General features: G+C 30.5%; 2 protein-coding genes across 5 annotated transcripts in view; one reads left to right on the top strand and one right to left on the bottom strand.

Annotated features, from left to right (window-relative positions):
* Positions 1–3,030, top strand: part of LOC129966912 (mucin-2-like) — a 139,413-nt gene extending 136,383 nt beyond the window's left edge. For all 4 annotated transcript variants that reach the window (XM_056081526.1, XM_056081524.1, XM_056081523.1 and 1 more), the window contains one exon: positions 905–3,030. In XM_056081526.1, the coding sequence (XP_055937501.1) occupies positions 905–1,072 (168 nt within the window). In that variant the 3' untranslated portion in view covers positions 1,073–3,030. The remainder of the gene's footprint in view (positions 1–904) is intronic.
* A 1,407-nt stretch (positions 3,031–4,437) lies between these two features.
* LOC129966645 (ras-related protein Rab-20-like) overlaps positions 4,438–19,585 on the bottom strand; it is a 49,176-nt gene continuing 34,028 nt past the window's right edge. Inside the window, exons 2-6 of the mRNA XM_056081145.1 lie at positions 17,397–17,490; positions 15,476–15,532; positions 14,024–14,136; positions 10,015–10,111; positions 4,438–5,158 (exon numbers count right to left, since the gene is read on the bottom strand). Coding sequence (XP_055937120.1) covers positions 4,907–5,158; positions 10,015–10,111; positions 14,024–14,136; positions 15,476–15,532; positions 17,397–17,490 — 613 coding nt within the window. The 3' untranslated portion in view covers positions 4,438–4,906. The remainder of the gene's footprint in view (positions 5,159–10,014; positions 10,112–14,023; positions 14,137–15,475; positions 15,533–17,396; positions 17,491–19,585) is intronic.

The following is a 19,585-nucleotide window of genomic DNA, read 5'->3' as shown; positions in this document are numbered from 1 at the left end:
ATCAATTAGGCTTTTCAGTTCAATCTTCCCAATAGTCAAAATTTTAAAAATTCTTCTTTCTTCTCAAACTGAATTATCGAATTTTATATGTTAAATTATGTTTTAATCTTTTTTAAAATTTGCTTCGTTAATGAATTACAGTGGATGTTAAAAAAAATAAACAACATTTTTTATAACAAATGAAATATTATATTTCTCACTTCTAAAAAAGGCAGTTATGGTTATTTGAATGAATGCAATGATTGGCATAAATATTATTTATTCTAAATACATTTTAACTGATGTTAATTCAACAGATTGTAAATAAATCATTTTTATTATAGATAAATTTCTTGTGATAAATTTATTTCTGCCATTTTAAAATAGTTTTAATTCCATTTGCTTTGTTTCATATTTATCTGAATGAAATTTTGTGCATTTGTGTGTTCTCGATGACAAAACAGTTTTACTAATTTCAAAACCTAATTTTCAGTTAATAGATTAATTTTTAATTCTATACAAGGTATGCCGTTTGATAGAATATTAATTCACTTGTAATTCCATTATTATAAATTTTATAACTTGAAAATAATTAAAATAAAAATTGTACTTATTATATTTACTATACTACATACATTTTTATAGTGTTACTGTAAGTTGTTAAAATTGTTGGTATGACTGTTGATGAAATCAAATCTTTATTTTAAATTTTAGCTAAACTGGTGATATTTTTGATAGGAAAGGCAACAGAATGTTGATTGAAATACTAGACTCCTACATATGATACAATTAACAAACCTTATTTCCGAAATTAATTCCCTGACTTTTCAAATATATACTGTGGTAAATTTGTATAATTATAAATTACTTATGATGTATATTGCGTGTTCATTTAGTGACCTGTTTTTTTCACTTCCCATCGCAGATGGATTATGGCTCTCCTCTGTTTTGTTTGAATGAAAATGGCAGGTGGGAATTACAAGGTGTTTTGAACTTCCCAAATCCCTGCGATATGGTGCAGCCAGCTGTGTACGACGGAATCACCAGTGTGCAAGATTGGATTATGAACACTTTGATTAATGACGCTTCATAAGATGAGCGTATCATATACGTGAGCGGAAATAGTCAATATTTCCATTTTGTGATAAAAGTCAAAGATTGACATTAGAATTTTACCCGCTATAGCGATGGTGAAAACTCCGTGAAAATTTTCGATGCCGTCCAAGTAACTTTTTTTTAATTGATGGGAAGGAGTGAGAAACAGACAATTTTTTAGGAAGGAAAAAAACTTTTTTTTTTCTTCCAATTTCTAGGAATATATGTGTCCATTTGATTCAAAGAACTGCGCAATATTATCGAACTAGTGTCTAAGGCTAGTTAAAATTGCAGTAAAGCTAGTCCCTGCAGTTGTAGAGATGGTTTTCTTCTCGCCAAAGCAACTGCGAAACTTTTCCTTCTGTACGAATCATCTGTGATGTTGAACGTGCCTTAATGTGTCATTTAACGTTCTACTAAACGACAAAGACCTTTTTTTCAAGAAGTCGTCATGTATAAAGTTGTATAAAAAGCAAAAACTGAAAACCAGAAATTGAATGGATAATCCATGAGCAACGTTTTTCGTCTTCAGATCATTTTGTTAACTAGTAGACAGATATTTGTGCAGTATCTTCTCTATGTATGCAATGACCATATGATTTTTTTTTAAATTCCTGATGTTGCACTTTAAATTTTTTGTTAATTCAAAATACTTTTTATTCAGCAAGCATATTTTTTAAATATTAATACATTCGCTGCTGTTGATTTTATTGCTAGAAATAATTCATGAGCAATTGGTGCAGACATATATTATTATGTTGAAACATGAAGAGGCAAAGAAAAAAAAATTACCTACGGAATTGATATATATTTACATTCCTGATTAATGTATGCATCTCCTTTCAAATGTTTAGTTTGGAGTCATTTTCAAATCTGATAAATAAGACAGTAGCAGATCTGTGTGTCTAAGTAATTTTGACTTAGACACACAGATCTGCTACTTTGACCAGGCTACTACCAGGGCTATGGGCTTCTAGCATTTTTGCCAGTAGTACTATTCTTCAGGTATGAGGGTTTGACTATTTCTCAATTTCAGTTTATTATTTACAAAGTAATTATATGTTAGAAATTCTACAATTAAAGATAGAAAAAAATTATAATTAAACAAAAAAAAAATTACAATTAAAGATAAAAAAAATAGTGCAAACCAATATCAGCAGCTACGAATGTATTAAAAACCCAAATTATACGATTTCATAAAAAGGGGTGGGGGTAGTTAAAATGTGTACCGTTTCATGTTAATTTTAATTTATTTAAATATTTTATAATTTAGCCATATTTGAAAGGCATTTTACCAGTTAAAGATATTTTATTCAATTAATATTTTAATACAGCATCGAATTTCAAGAGTTTTTTTTATATGAATTTAGATACTTTCAATTGTTTTATTGCATGATTTGTTATGAATGTGTTGTCCTAGGTTATAAGTCATTTGATGTACAGCTCATCGTTTGTAGTGAAGAAATTTGTTTCGTTTATTTCGATATTTAAGCTGTAATTATTAGTTTGTTTTGTTAATATTAACCTCTCGGAATTCTTTCAAATCGAAGGGAAGTGTTAGAACTGAAACCAAAGTGAAATATGTCGATGCTCGTTTTTTATCCACTATTTCACAGACAAATTCATTTTTAAATGGTTTCCAGTGTTAATATTTTAGGTAACTAGTTTCATTTCGTGTTTTGCCTACAAATCTGTTTAGATTTGATTTTTTTTTCCCTCTAACAGAAAAGCATTCCTATTTATTAGATCTGTTTTAATGTGTTGAAAATGTGGTTGTAGAGTCGCTTCCCTTAACAACTGCAGAGAGTGATTTGAAGTGATGTCAAAATGTGCCATTGCAGAGTTCCCAGTGGAAGCTTCGAGTAGCAAGCTGCTTTTGCTTATGGGTTGTTTTGTGAAACTGCTGTTTTATTTTTCGAATCCCAGTCAATAAATATTACTTTTTCACCTAGTCAATGAGTTGTGTTTCTTGGCTTCGATTTTTTTTCAGAAAAAAAGTTGAAATCTATTAAATCTCAAAAATTGGTGACGCAATTTTAGGTTTATAATAAATTCAATTAAATTTGATATGTAAATCGCCTTTTAAATTTCACATAGTTATATTTTATAATAACTCACAAAAGCAGTTTTGATTCAAAAATGTCTGAAATGCTAAAAGAAAATCTCGAGTTCTCATTTTTAAACGATTTTAATACTTTATTAATTGTAATAACGAAAAAGTGAAAAGTCAGACTAAACAAAAATATTCTCGATTTCGCTTTCTGTAGAGAAACGAAAAAGAAATCTAACCAGCATATGGGGGGGGGATCCCTTCATTGAGAATCCAGTCGACCACCTACATTCCTTAAACTAGATATCCACCGATCAATGAATTCTAGCCAATTTATTTTATAAAAGAAAATAATTACAATTAAAAAAAATCGTAAGAATTGACTACTTCAATTTAGTGAATGAATTGCGTACCTTTGGGCTGTAGATAAATAGTATTAATAATAAAAAAAACCACACTAACAGGAAAAATATAGATTCTTATCAAGATCAAAAGTAGAATTTAATATTTTATTTAAAAAATTGATATTTTAAAAAATTTTAATGAGCAAATCTTCAGTTACAACATAGAAAATTTAAAATTCAAGGACAAGTTCTTTCACAGCTTTTTTCCTTTAAACTTTTACCTTTTGGTTTTCCATTCCACTGATAACAATTGAGAAATCAATTGGACGATATTTTAAATATATATATATATATATATATATATTCTAAAAATGATTATTATAGTTCTGTTTAATCAATTCCTTCCCTACATCCTTCAAGAATAATTATAATCACATATTTCGCGAATTTTTATCACATAATTATTAAAAAATAAATTTCTTATCATTGGATTGTGATAGCTTAGATAAGTTATTATACAAGAAACTAAAAGTATTTTGAATACTCTTTTTTGGAACATATCTTTTTAAGGAGCTAAAGAAATGCTCGAATTTGTGGAAATTCAAGTAATCTAATAGGTGCCCCCCCCCTCAAAAATATCCAGGAATCTCTTTCCTGATCAAAGAATTTGTTATTTGACTAATTTCTATGAACGGAAAAGAGGGTTAGGCAGAGATTGCTTTTATGTAAGTTCTAATGGGGAAGATCGATGTTGTGAATGTGTAAAACAGGCGACGTACTAAAGAGTATGTGACGCAATAAAGATTTTTTTTAACATTAAAATAAATCGAAACCAATGCAAAAAGTAAAGACAGATTAAGCATACGTAAAACTTACCCAAAACCTTGAATATACTTTAACATCAGAATTTAGATATTTAAAAATAAGACAACCAAGTCGATACTATTAAAAATGAATTTTATTTTGGCGATCAAAAACATGCAGAAAAAAAAAATGAAAAATACTGATGAAATATCACAGCTTTTCCAGCTCTTAAACGAGCTTTCATCGTTCAATATAACAAATAACAGAAAGCTAAGAAGAATATCAGTACTTTGCAAAAATGAAATAACATTTTTTTTATAAAAAATTAACTTAATTTTCTAATAGAATAAAAGTCTTTGCAACACATCCAATTAACACAACTTTGGAGCACCACATCACATAATTATTTAAACATTCATGCATTTTTATTTCATTAAAATTTATCAAAATACTCAAAACTTCCAGGGTTTATCTGTCGCAGGAATTATATTTTGTAGGGAGAAAAAAAAAAAAATGTCATTCTAAAAAGTATAAAAACCGAGTTGAAGTATGTCTTTAAAATCTAGTTAAGAAGGTCCACGGTGCATTTTTATTTCATTTTGCAAATTTCCTGAATGGGAATTAACGGTGGTTATTAACAACAAGAATAGTTCGATTGCCCTTTCGGCGAGCTTTCAAGTTTGATACTTGCTTCGAGGTTCTCATCACTCGAAGGTGCGGACTCTGCATCTGGATTGGAATAAAAATGCCTGAAAACGTATTCGAACATTTCGTCCACGTTATCTCCAGTTTTGGCCGAAGTTTCGAAATAGGGAAGGTTCGAGTTGTCAAGATTCAGGTGGGGGTTTGATACCCTCGCTAGTTCCAGGCCTTCTTCCTTAGTTACCTGAGAAATCAAAAATAGGAATTCATTCATTAAAATAAATTGATAAAACGCCATTGCAAACCATTGTCGAACAAATTTGTCTGCTAAACCCTCTTTTTTTCATGCGTTTCATATTGCATAGATTCATTTTGTCCGCTTTCTTAAAACTTTCTATAAATAAAAAATAAAATTTATTTTCTATTCATATGAATTTAAATATTATGAATTGCATAAGCAACTTGTTTTCCAACGCTTATCAGGGTTTAATTACTGTAATTGTAACTGCTCAACATTAATTTACAGTATCATATGAAGATCTCGCGGCTAAAATAAATATTCAAATGAATTTCGATAAAATTCTTGTTTGTAGCTGTCGTAAGCTTTGAAGTGCTATCGCACGCTCATTTTCTGGCTTGCCTTTCTGTGATGACAGCTCTACTGCTTGGTTTTAGATTTAAAAAAAACTTCTAAAAACTGCTTATAAAATTATATTTCACTGTAAAGAAAAATATTAAAGTTATTTCAAATATCTCTTGTTCAGATACCAAAAGTTGTTATACTTATGAAACCTATGTTGACCCAAATAATGTACCATGTCGAGAGGTAGCAAAATCACCCCAGAACACTGAACGTCAAAAAATTACGACGACTATATAATTGTTAATTCTACACTCATAATTCACAACTTCTCTCTTGTTCAAATGCCAAAAGTTGTTTCACTTATGAAACCTACTATGTTGACTCATGTATCATCTCGAGAGCTTCAGGGCGCTGAATGTGGAAAAATTGCGACGACTATGGAGAAGTAACCCTAAACTCATAGTTCAATCCAACTGTACTTTTAAGTGAAAAAATACATCACGGAAATTTCATTCGCTAAAATTATTGACTAAGTTTACACTCGATTATGTTACCAGATAAGTGATGCTGTTGGAACACCAGTTTTTCGAGTTTAAATAAAAAATTATAGGTTCAAAAGAAAATGTTTGAGCAAGAAAGTCGTAGGAATTGAAAAAACTATTAAATGATACTTTAGTAATCATAATAGCTCGATTACGTCAGAAGCAAAATACAATTATCGCATTTTTAAGATTATAATATAAACTTGCTTCATTCATAAACATTATAATTCGGTACAGAAATTTTTTTATCCTTAAACATCAAATATTCTATGAATTCTTAGAAGAATCAGTACAAGAATACATTTCTAAAATAAATGTCATCCAATTATATATATAATAAAGTTCTTAACTATTTTCTAAATATTCAATATCAATTCAAATAATTAATAACCCTTGACTTGTGCAATAAGCTTGAAAGCAAAAATAAAGGTACATGACAATGCAGGATGTTTGGAATCCCCCCCCCCCAATTTGTCGCCTAATTGAAAATCTGTCATTGCCGTTACTTAATAATGATATGTTTTCCCCCACCCGATTTTGAGTAAGTGTTGCCGATTTCTATAAGTACTACATTTGTGTACAGTTTGGTTGCGTTTTGCTACTTACGTTTCGTGTTTTCTTGTAGAACAAAGCGTCTTTAAACATTATCAAGCTTTCACTTCTTACATCGCACAACCATTGGATGAATTTACGACAACAGTAATATAATTCTTTTTCCATACAAGCATTAAAGAGTAAAAATTAAACTTCGTTTATAGATATAAGAAATTATATGAAGTTGGCATTTCTTCAAATTAAACAGAGTGAAAGAGCATGAACACGTCAACTGCATGACGGACAACTCTACTAAAAGTGCTATTTTAACATGTTAAATATATTCAACACTCATTTAGAAAAATTAAATATCTTAAGGGTCTGCTATATTAATTTACGAAACTCGCTGATCAGAAGAAATTTGTTCTAAATACTCTATCGTAGTATTTTGTTCTATATCAAGAACTTCTATTACAGATATTAAAATTTCACTTGCTTACCCCATTTATCTACAGAACAGAAGGTGACGATACTCACTACATTCGCAGTGATAATACGACTTTGAATTACTTAATAAACGAATGAATGATTAAAGTAAAAATTAGAATTAACATTTTTAAGAGCGAAAAATGCTGCAAAACATCAAAATTATTATCAGTCACTGGGGGCTGGGATTCGCTCCCCCTCGCATTCTCAAATTGGTTCTTTCATGATGCTCCTCATGGATTTTATTGTTGTTACTTTTTGTTCTAAAAATTAAGCTAGGTGAAGGGCTTTACTTATACAAATATCTATTTTTTTAAATTTATATTTTAAGTTAATATATATATATATATATATATTGTGCTTAGAGTGTTGTTTTTTTATTTATGATTTTAATTTTGCGTGTTGGTTTCTAATACGAATTGGTAAAATGCATATTTTGTTAAAAGTGCGCAGATATTTGACAAAAGACCTACCTCCATGTGGTAAATAGTAATTCATTTTTTTTTAAATGAAGAAAATATTTAAGTGGATGTTGATTTTCATAAATAATTTACAGAATTCTTAAATTAATATATTGGAGATAAAACGTAAATCAGTTAGCTTACCATTTCTAAGTTGAGTTTGTTATAAGAACCTTACTTCTCATCTATGCGTTATTTTTATTATTGTAAATACATTTCTAAATGCGTTTCCGCCAACTTTCCTGTTATTATGTTTTCTTTGTTATCGAAGTTGTTCCTATGCCCAAGATACCCATTTATTGTGCCCAAATCTAATTATTGATTGGTGGAAACCCATCAACAATTACAATGAACTATATTTTTAAAAAATACTTTTGATGTTTAGACAGTGCTGGAGTATTCTTTTCCCAGGAGCCATTAAATATTCAAACTTTTCAGCTGAGTCGACTCTTTTTGGATGGCGAGAGTTGACAAGTCAAAGAGAGAATATAGCATTTTCTGTTTATAGATAGAAGTTTGATTTAGTTCCGATATATAAGAATAGATTACTTTTTGGACGGCATTTAGGGAAAATTTATTCATATATTTCTTTTGCCAAGAGGAAATTCCCCAGAAGACTGCAATTCAATGCCAAAACATATATTAGTCTACCAATTTTTGAACAATACTGATTGAGAGCACGGGAAAAAGGATAGAACCTATAACCAGATTCTTGCAATTCATACTCCTTAGCCACGTTATATTTCAACTCATTAGGCAAATTAAAATTGTTGAACTTGCTTTTATGGATATAAAATGCGACACGGCTATAATTAAATTTCATTTTTAGAATAAGTGATATTTAAAGTAGTGGCATATAGATCGCTTAAATAGACGCCCAACAAGAATGATATTTAAACTGCAACAGAAAAAGGTAAGGTTGGGATTCGGGGTACGTTTAAATTTAAGAATACATATGTAATAATTTTTAAATCTAAATTATTTATATTAAATAGTCGACTTTGGCGACAGTTCGTTAACCCAAATTTACTTTTTAAGTTGTTAAATGATTAATATGGAATCCGTTAAAAAAATTTCTAATTTGATAAGACCGAAAAAAATTAATTCAATCGAATTAGTTTACTGCAAATTAAAAAGTGTAGATATAATGAAGTCTTATTTCAGTTTTAAGATATTACAAAGATTATTTTTGTAAGATAATTGTTTTAGAAGATATGGACATCGATTTTCGTAGGCAAGTCATAACGATTACTTATCTGGTGACATTAGACTATTTTTGTGTTTGATTCAATTCTCTTTGAAGCCTATTTCTCGATTTCTTTTATATCTTCTTTCCTCTGACTAAATCGTTTTTGGTGATTTGGAAAACTATCACCTGAAAATTTCAGATCATACTGTGTAGCTCTATTCATTTGCTACGCCGAAGCTTTGATTAAATGCAACGGTAAAACTTTTCAACGAGACAATTTGTAAATCGCATGATGATTTGTTTAAATTTGACCATTGCCATTTGACAGTAAGTAATAAGTGCAATTTCTGTGGCATGTATGCTAGCATTTTACATATGTAATGATATCTCTTAATCTAATTTAAATCTCAATTTCCTAATTTTTATCTTAATTTAATTCATATTCATTTCATTCTAAAATGTTCTCTTATTTCCCGATCCAATTCCTACTTTTTTTATTTAATTAATTCAATACGCGCTCTGTAAAACTGTTGAATTCAGTAGGTTCTCACGCTCTGAGTGATAGGATCGAAATCCCTACAACATTCTTTTAAAAATAACTAAATTTCATTTTCCTAAGTTTACACGTATCAAAGAAATCTCAAAATCTCCTAGTAAAACTACTGAAGGGGTCTCTTCAGCACTTGTAACGCGATGTAAACCATCAGTTTTACCATCGCTTCTTGCACATAATGTGCCTCCCGTAGTGAAATAAATCGAAGTTTTAAAATTTCAAAAAGGTTTCTTCTATTCGGCCATCGCAACAGTTACAAATATATATTATCTTATATCTGGATTCTAAAAAAGGTTTCGTATTTTATAGGAGAATCATTTCTGTTGAAATACACGTTTATTAAAAAATTTGAGATGGGAAAAGAATTGTTATGAAGTAGGTTATGTACTGGTCATTTGTCAATCAAAATATATATAAAAAAATTCGTTCAATACATTTTATGTATAAACAGCAACATGAAAAACGCAGCACAGTAATTCAAGTAATTGAAATTTGAAAAATGTAAAAAAATATAAAAATGCTCAATTTATCTGAAAAATAAAAATATTCAGTAAATTAAATTTTCATGGTTCCTCGTATTTCGATCATCACCATCGATCCCATCGCCGAACATCATTTGAACTCGCAGACGAACAAATTCAACTGTTTTAATTACAAGTGAATAATACAGACCTTAAAGCGCAAATTTAATCTTAAAAGGGATATATTGAGATATTCTGTGATGATTAAACTTAAAAATGCTCATGTCTTACTTGTCTCTGGTGGGTATCGAGGAGGTCACTTTTGTTAGCCACAATCACTTTCAGTTGAGCGGAAGCCACATCGTTTAGTACCGGAATGTAACGAAATCTAAAGCAAGAATTCAAAACAATACATTTATATAACACAACAGACAATATGATTAACCAATTATATTTAGCAATAATTTAATCTATTTTAACCTATACCAATATTTTCTGCTTTGGAAGATGCATATTCCGAAAAGAACTGCGTCACAGCTTTTCGGTGTGCAAGTTTTAAAAGACACGAGTTATCTGTGTCATATTAAAAGCAACTAATTTTTATATATAGATTCTTTGGTACAAACACAGTCCACACTCGAGAAGGACGTGACTCAAAAAATATCGATTTGCTACGAAAGTGATCTTAAAAATTTACGTTACTTGCAATTCCTTAGTAAAAATTTAGAAATTGTAGGCAGAATTTTTTTTTTTGAGAATTGTTATTTGATTAAAAAGAAAGCATAATACCGTGTTGAACGAAATCATTTATTACAAATTTATTTGCTAATATTTAAGTGATAGTGTTTAAATTTTGTTTCGTTACACGACGCATTAAAGAGATTATTGGAAATTGTCTATATGTAAAATGTCAATATGTATTGTAATTATTTCACCGATAATAATAAAATTTTATATATTTTTATTGACATTTTTTTTTATAAAATAAATATTTGACTACATTTTTTAAAAATTAAAAAGTCAATTCACTTTTGAATATGCATCTTATTTGATGAAACATTTTTATCACAAATTAGAAATAATTTACCATTATTTATAGTTTATCTGTGTACCATTATTTATAGCACTATGTTCGTAAGAATAATTTTGATTAAAGACCGTTCTCTCCGATTAAATGATCTTCCTCGAATAACGGCGCTGCAAATACTGAACTTATAATCCTGCTTAGGAAGCTTGTAATAAATACTTGGCTATACAATTGGTTTGCAAATACTTTAGTCGTAGTTCACAACTGCTGGCAAAAAGCAAATTATTTTATTTCTAAAAAGCAGTAGATTTCTTATTATACATTCAATTTGATAGTATAAGCATTCGCAACGGTTCGAGTAAAAAAAAAAATCTAACTAAAATGCTGGTACCTAGGAACTTATTACAAATAAACTCATTTTTACACCTTTTTAAATTTAAAGTATTAACTTTTCCGGATTGACGATTTTATTTCCGTGCCTGTAATAAATTTAAATTGTTGGAAAAGATTTTTAAATATATTTCACAACATTCTTCATTGCCATGGTTACAGCGTTTACACATGCTACGACGATGTTATACACACACATTAGATATATTGTAAGCAAATCATTGCCATATGATTAAAAATAAATTTTAGAATATAAAGAGAAGGTTTTAGGCTTTATTTGATCACGACGTCTTAGTCTAGAGATTCGAATTTCAGAATTTTCTTCAATTAATTGAATCCTTTCAAACACACACATATTTACTCGCATTATTTCTTTTATGTTCGACATCGGAAACTTGCAATTTGAAAGGGGGAGGGATTAGAAATATCAGAAAACGTTTAAGTTCATAAAAAAGTACGAACGGATAAATATACTTCACGTCGACGGATTAAACCTAAAATCTGTTAGAAGATTCATAAACAGTTTTTACGCTAAAAATATAAGTTCATCCATCCAGCTCAAAGTTTTAGAATTATGTTTAGGACATTTCTCAAAATGCTTTTTTGGGACTCGGGGGGGGGGGGGGGGCTAAAAACGATGAATCTCAAGATTTACTTTTAAAAATTATAACATTACTTCCTATAGAAAATTATGCATATGCAAAAATAATAAAGAAATTCTGTAATTGTGGTAAGTATTAAGGTCCGGGAGCAAATTAGTACAAGCTTAGTAAGTCATTACTTATATTTAGTCAAGTAACTTATATTTCAGAATAATTACTATGATATCTCAATATCAGGGGTGTTTGTGCTCCGGGGAAACCCCGGAATTCCGGGGATTTTGAACTTCGATACCCGGAAATTCCGGGGATCGTCGTTCAAAAGGAAGTAGGAATAATAATGAATTATTTATTTTGATCTGGGCGATTTTGTTTGCTTTGAAAGCAGAAAACGCAAGGTCAGCGTGTGTGGTGAAAACTTTTCCTTTCTTTCTCCAAAGGCAGTGATAATGCGTGAAAAGGGGGGAAAAACTTCTTTTTTGTTCTTTCCTTATTGCGAGTTATGACTCATTCCCCCGTTTCTCGGACATTCTCTTCTGGATTCTTTTCGGCAAGTAGGCGCGGCAGAAAAAAAAGGGAGAGACTTCGCGACCAGATGTGCGATCACGTGACTCTGGGTTCAAAGGTCTTATCTCTCCTGGCGTGGCGCCAATAAGTAGAGAAGGGATTTTTCGCCGTATTAGCTATTTGTCATTGATCGCTTCGCAACTTTTTTTTCTCCGCTGTGTAAAATTTTCGTTTCATTTATTGATGCACGTGTAAATTTTTCGTTCCTCTTATTGAAATTTTTTTATTTATGTACGCAAGAGAATTTCACTTTGAAATTTCAGCATATGAAACAGAAATTACCCCTTAAAAATTCATATCTAATCAGTTTTACAGCATTAGATCCAGAGCTAAGAGGTAAAACCAGTACAATATTAGCTTTTGAAAAATTATCATCTTTTATGTGCCATATTTTTAGTGATAATGAAAAGTCAAAAGTAGAAGCTGAAATAAAGTTATACCAGAGTGATATTGATATCACCAAAGAAATGCTCTACACATCTGATGAAAGTGGAAATCAAGTCAAGTGTACAATTGATAAATATTGGTCTAAAGTTTTTAATTTAAAAGATGATTTCACAAATGATTATAAGTATCCTACATTGGCTAAATTGGTCAAAGCCTGTCTTAGCTGCTTCCATGGCCCATTAGTGGAAAGTGCATTCAACTTAATGGATACACTTGTCACTGACTATAGAACCTCTCTTAAGATTGATTCTCTAGATGCAGTGCAGACTATTAAATATGATTTAATGGCTTCTAAAGAAACCTCATGTGAAAAATATGGCTCAAAAAATCCAATGACTGATCCAATTCACAAAGATCTCTTACTGAATATGAACAGAAGTTGGAAAACATATCAAGAGGACTTAAAAACCTGTATTTCAGATGAGTCACCTATAAAAGTCTCTGAAAAACCTTCTACATTAGCAGAAAAGCAAACAGCTTCTACCTCTGCATGTGCAGTTCTCGAGGAAATTTCTTCAACTGTAAATGAGGAAAATAAAAGTCAATCTTCCTGCAATTATGAAGTTCACCACAAAAGAAAGACAAGCCCACAAACATCAGAAAATAAAAAAAAGCAGCAGAAATTAGATAATTTTTTTTAAAGAATTAATTCAGGTAATTTAAAATATTTGCATAAAATGTAGTAGTTTATATGTTTGAAAATTTATGGTTATTAATTTTGCAAAAAAAGTAATTCATTGAACTTTTATAATTAGGTCATTCAATATTTCATAATTGTAATTTTTCATTTCTCCCCCCCCCCTTCTCGAAACTCCAAAATGCCGGTAGTAAGTCCGTAAAAGTTTCAGGGGATTTTTTGGGGTCCCACAAACACCCCTGCAATATAGACCAGACAGACAAATCCTTCATAGCATCAGATTTCATACTCATTAATGGATGATTTAAAGTTATGAAGTCATTATAATAAATGCAGATGTATTTAAATGCAAACCTTTTCAAAGCTTATTTAAATTGTAACGAAATATTTTGAGTTTTTTCAATATAAGACACAACAGAAGAACCGCTGTATTTTTAGGTAAGTTAATAAATAACACGGATATTGGTCTGTGTTATTTATCAACACAGACATATAGTCTGTGTTGATGAAACAGACTTATAGTTAGATAGCCTCCCATGCTGCAGACTACAGAGAAATAAACCATTGATTGTCTTTAGCTAGAATAATGGAGATGCGCAAGAATCTGCAAAATTATATTCTAAAATTGCTCACCTGAGATTATGGAACGATGCTCTATCGAACATATCGTACGTCAATATCGCAGCTGAAGCATTACGATAATAAAATGTGGTCATTCCTGCGTATTTCTCCTCGCCCGCCGTGTCCTGAAATAGAATGTACTCGTGAAACACTACTGGAAAAATAAAAATCTCTAAATTCTTAAAATGCAGAGTGGTTTCTTATTGTTACACCACTAAATTATTTCCTTTCATCTTGCTTTCACAAGTACAATAAATGTAAACTTCCAGAAAAATGAGCATGCGAAAAAATGATGCATGGAAGTTAGAGAGAAGTCAAGAAACATGGAAGTTGATATTTTTTTTTCACCAAAAAATTATAGAAAAAAAGTGGAAACAAATGTCAATGTTTCAATAATCAATTTAGAGTAAAATGGCTATTTCATCGATGATAATAGGTTTTCTGAAATGTATCCTACGATATTTAATTGCAAAATGACAATGAATTATTTTTAAACAGCTGTAGATGAAAAGGCTATCATTTAAATAAAAGAGCATATACCACCAGGATATTATAATGGAATAATGCTCGTTATTTCAGAAATTCCAGTTCACTCATTTCAGAAAATGAGTTAAAATGGAACTCAACAATTTCAGAACTTCCTATTTATAGAAATAATTAGAGGATTATTTATTAAAAAAATTACTTTGTGGGAAAATTAACGCTCAGTACAGAGTATGCATTACTTGTGGTATTTACAAACTGTACTCTCTTATGGCGTCCTGGAGCACTGATTAAACTTTTAAAATCACGATAATTTACAAAAGTTATTTACATCGAGATAAGCGAGCGATGAATTAGTTGTAATGGCAATATGCATCTAATCAAGCAATTAAAAAATTATTTAACGTGAAAAGCTCTAGAAGCAATAATATGAGGACCATCTTGGGGTAATATCTTAACTCGTCATTTTAAGGCATAATCAGATGACACTGGTTCTTTCCAGACCACACTTCTTTCCAGATTCCACTCCACACCAGCAGAAAGAAGTTGATGAGAATGGATTCAATGTGCACAAACTCCAAGTGCTGTGAGTGTGTGCGTGCGTGAGCGTAATTTAGTTTCAAACCTAAAATTATTCAGCTATAAAATTAAAACCTAACAACAGACAACTTTGGACTCGTATTAGTATACGATAACATGCATGTTAAATCAATAAACACGCAATTTTTTCCCAAGCTTTGTCGTTCCTATGTGAAAGAAATAGGAATGTGCTCAATGCATTTTAGACTTTGTATTATATATTCAGAGGAAAACAAGCATAATTTAAAAAAATATTGCTGGGATTCTCGTAAGTTTAAGCGATAGTATTATATTTAACCCTTTCAGGGGCGGTGTCAGCTTTAAAAAGAAAATTTATGAATAATTTCGCACTGAAAGATAAGAAGTGTTGGAGGAAAATGAAATATAAATAAAATCACTTACCCATATAGCAATATCATGGATTCCCCAGGTTTTTATAATAAAAGCTGCTCCAATTGTCTGAAAAATTTTATTTCAAAATATTATTCTGTAAGTAATTTTGGCTAATATACTACAATAGCTGAATGAAAACCTTAATAAATACGCGTATCAAGGTAGGCCTTCGGAGGCACGAGTCTATTTAGAAATATTAGCTGGTCATCATGGTTTCCAGTAAGCTTACATTGTAGGATTCAACGCTATCATCTTTTCAAATTTGAGAGAAATTAAAAAACATACTTGAAATTTCTTTGAAACGCTTTAAAAAATCAGGCAAGCTTTCTTTATCTCTTTATTTTTATAGTAATTTGTCTGCACAGTTTTATTATTATTATTATTATTAATAGTGCGAAAATAAATTTGTATCGGAAAAAAATTTAGGTTAGTCTAAATGAACTAGTACCCAAGATCAGGATTATTAATTACTTCTAGATTTTATTTTCTCCCATTTTTTAATAAAGATTTCAAGGATTGCGAGTTAAGGAGGGAGGTAAATGTTTTCTAAATTTATCAGTTTTAAATCTCGCAACACAAGCCAAGTTCCTGCCTTTCTCACCCTAATTTTATTGCCGAATTGAATCCAAAACATAAATTGACTGAATGACAAAACAGTAACAGACATTAACTGAAGAATTATACCGATAAAAGCACAAAATTAAATAACTTTCAAAATACCTTTCTAATAACTCTTGGATTTTCCCCCGCTTAAGTTGTAAGGCCTCTACGCAATTGCGCATTTTACCTATTGAATAATTCGGCTCCAAGCTCAGTTTTCCCTCAATCTTTTTTATGCACGTCGAAATTAACAGATTGTATATCACTGTATGACTAATGCATTTGCAGACTGTATAGCACTGTAAGAGAATTAGCCACAATTTTTTCGTCGTGTTATAAATATTACTATTAGATGAGAGGTCATAGTGTGTTTCTTATTTATTTGCTCTCTGTATTAAATAAAAGTTTGGCTGAAAAAAAGTAAATTTTATAACTTTAAAACAATGACTTAGCAATTTTTGTACACGCATCAAATCTATCAAATTTTGATCGCCTACCGATCTGTGCATCGATTACATATAAAGGCAATGTTTCAAAAATACAACTACGTAGACAAATTTTGTATACCATTTTGTTACTAAAATTGCAATTTTGTAATTCGATAATTAATTAAAAAGTTTATCATGTTGCTTTTTTTCATTATAAAGTGTACATCTTTTTAAACAGATCACGCATGGTCGCATATTTTTATGCCATGCATATACTAAGATAATATCATTTATATTAATTTCTCTTTTAACTCGTCTCCTAATATTTCTAATTTATCTCATTTATGCGCTTCAATCTTTGTTTTTTTATGTCTTTTTGTCTTAAATTTTTTGCACTCAATTCATATACTTTCAGGATTAATCATTTAAATTATTTTCTGATTTTGAAGGAATGTGAAGACTATTTAGTGACATTTATTTTAAACCACGCAAATAATGTAATTAAAAATAGTTTTTAATAAAAATATTTCTAATTAGAAACAGTATTCCACTTCACCAAATTTTAATACATCACCATTGGGAGGATATATAATCGTGGCGAAAGGTACGATGGCCAGCAAAGACACCGAATATTTGATAAATCAAATTTTGAACAAACTGTTATTTGGCGCGAAAAAGCCAATGCCTGGTCATCATAGCTGATTTTCCCAACAGTAGTATAATAACGCACCATGATTTTTTTTCTGAAATAATATACTTCGGTATTGATTACTTTGCATATAGTTGTAATAAATGTGGGATTATAAATTCAGTAAGATCCCTAATTAAACTCATTATTCAACCCAAAATATGTAGGAATTTGTGAAGGAAATAAAAACATGTGACAAACAAAATGAGCTTACGCTTGTGCATTCGATATACTCCCGTTCCATGTAGCGTGTCATCAAACTCGTCTTGCCAACGGACGCATCACCCACCATCACCACTTTCGTTTCTCTGCGGAAGAGAAAATTTATTAAATAAGCAGTCGGACATTTTTTACTTTCTCGTATATTAATAATCGAGAAAGTATTGCAACGGTAAAAAAAATACGAACTTGGAGATTTTGACGAATCTCAAAGTTTCAGACCTCCCGAGTTCGAAAAACACATTTTTGGAATTATACCCGTTTGTCTGTAACAAAGATAACTTAAAAACGCTTTTGCGCTTGACGGATGAAATTTTGCATACAGTACTTTACACCAAACGTGTAGATTTCCTATCAAATTTTTAGCTAAATCCGTTCACAGGAAGTCTGTCTGACTGTTCGAATATAAATTAACGAAAAAGGCTACGCAGATGAAATTCGGTACACAGATTTTATACTTATTTCGTAGACACCTGGTATTTTGAGCCAAATCGAACAACGGGTTGACCATCTGTCGGTATGTAACTCAAAAACGCAATGATTTAAATATCTCAAATTTCGTATGCGATTTTGTGACTATAAGCGTAATTCTGCATCAAAATGTTTCTTCAATCGGTTGGAAAAAACGGGTTTAAAATGGATATTTGATTTTCGGATACTATAAACCGCATGTCAGGGAATAATTGCCAAAAAATCTTGCTATGATAACACACTATGGAATTTAGCATATTGCTGATTCTAATGACTAATGCATTACTGCTAGAGGTAGACTTATTAGAATCCATTTTTGTAATGTCTCCGCGACATTCTGATACCCATAAAATTGTGATGTACCGTTTTCTCCAAGAATGGAGTTCTCTGCCAATAATACATTTTTGTAAATCTTGTTTGTGTTGATCTTAAATTTCTATTTTGCATTTATTAAAGAACTGTTTAGTGCACATTTCCTCCAAATTTCGTTTTCTATGTTCATTCATTCTCAAATTAGACAAGAGATAGGTTGTACCTTAAATTTTGGAGGCCAATGTATATGACATCTCTTAATCTAATTTAAATCCTAATTAATTTTCCCATTTTTTCATCCTTAAATTTGCTTGTGTAACTTTATTCTAAAATTTCCTCTTATTTCCTGATCAAAATCATCCCACCTTTTTATTTAATCATTTCTAACATGCCTCTAGAAAGTAGTGACCATCGCAATTCACGTGTCCCAAGCGAAGGGATAAAAATATAACGCCATTTTCTTAAAGATATTTAAGATTTCCACTCCTGAATCGACACGTTTCAAAGAAATCCCTACAATCCTTAATAAAAGTATTAAGGGGAGGGGGGGGATTCACATTTACACTCTAGTGGGATCAGACGTTATGTCTTTCTCCCTATATATTATATATATTTAAGTGTATTTACCCCCATTATTAAAATGTAAAAGGCTAAAGTTCTTTCAATGCCGACGTTGCATAATGATGCACGCTCCTTTATTTTTCTTTAAAAATTCATTTTAAATATGGAGTGAAAGAAACATTTCTGTCTTAAAAACGGTTTGTTTGTCTGACCAAAATACAGACGAACGATTAAACTTACAAAAAAAAAAAAAGTAATACTGTATCATTAATTAGAGGCAGAAGTACAAAGACATTTCTATTATAACAAAATTATTCAATTTCCCTTAAAATTTTTCACAGTGGAGCTCAACTGACTCAATGCCATTTTCCTCTCGTTTGGATTGGCTAAAATGCAAAAGATGCATTGTTTATAAAAACTCCAAGCTAATAAAGAATTTTTTTTCGCTCGAGTATATATCAAATTGAGAAATCTCGGCCCGCTGCTTTACTTTCAAATTGGCAAGTTTCTTGCGTTTCAGATTTCATAAACAATTTCATGTTCCATATAAACAATTCATTTATTCACGTATTTTTCTCCCCTTTTGTGAAGAACAATGATCTATATGACGTAAACTGGCAATTTATTCATTCTATGTGTCACCATTAATACGATTGACGTAACACAATATTATTGGATGTTATAGAGCTTGCATTTCAGCACAGTGCAAGTTGCAAGTGCATGATGCGTAATGGATTCTAGAATGAAACTAGCTCCAATGGATTTGACACGTTTTCACGCGAGAATGACCGATTCCCATTTCACAAGAATTAAAAATAACGGCTCAAAAGCTCACAATAA

This window comes from Argiope bruennichi, chromosome 4, assembly GCF_947563725.1.
Source record: "Argiope bruennichi chromosome 4, qqArgBrue1.1, whole genome shotgun sequence".
NCBI classification, from domain to species: Eukaryota; Metazoa; Arthropoda; class Arachnida; order Araneae; family Araneidae; genus Argiope; species Argiope bruennichi.
The sequence above is the reverse complement of the archived record's forward strand: the minus strand, read 5'-3'. Positions and strand labels throughout refer to the sequence as shown.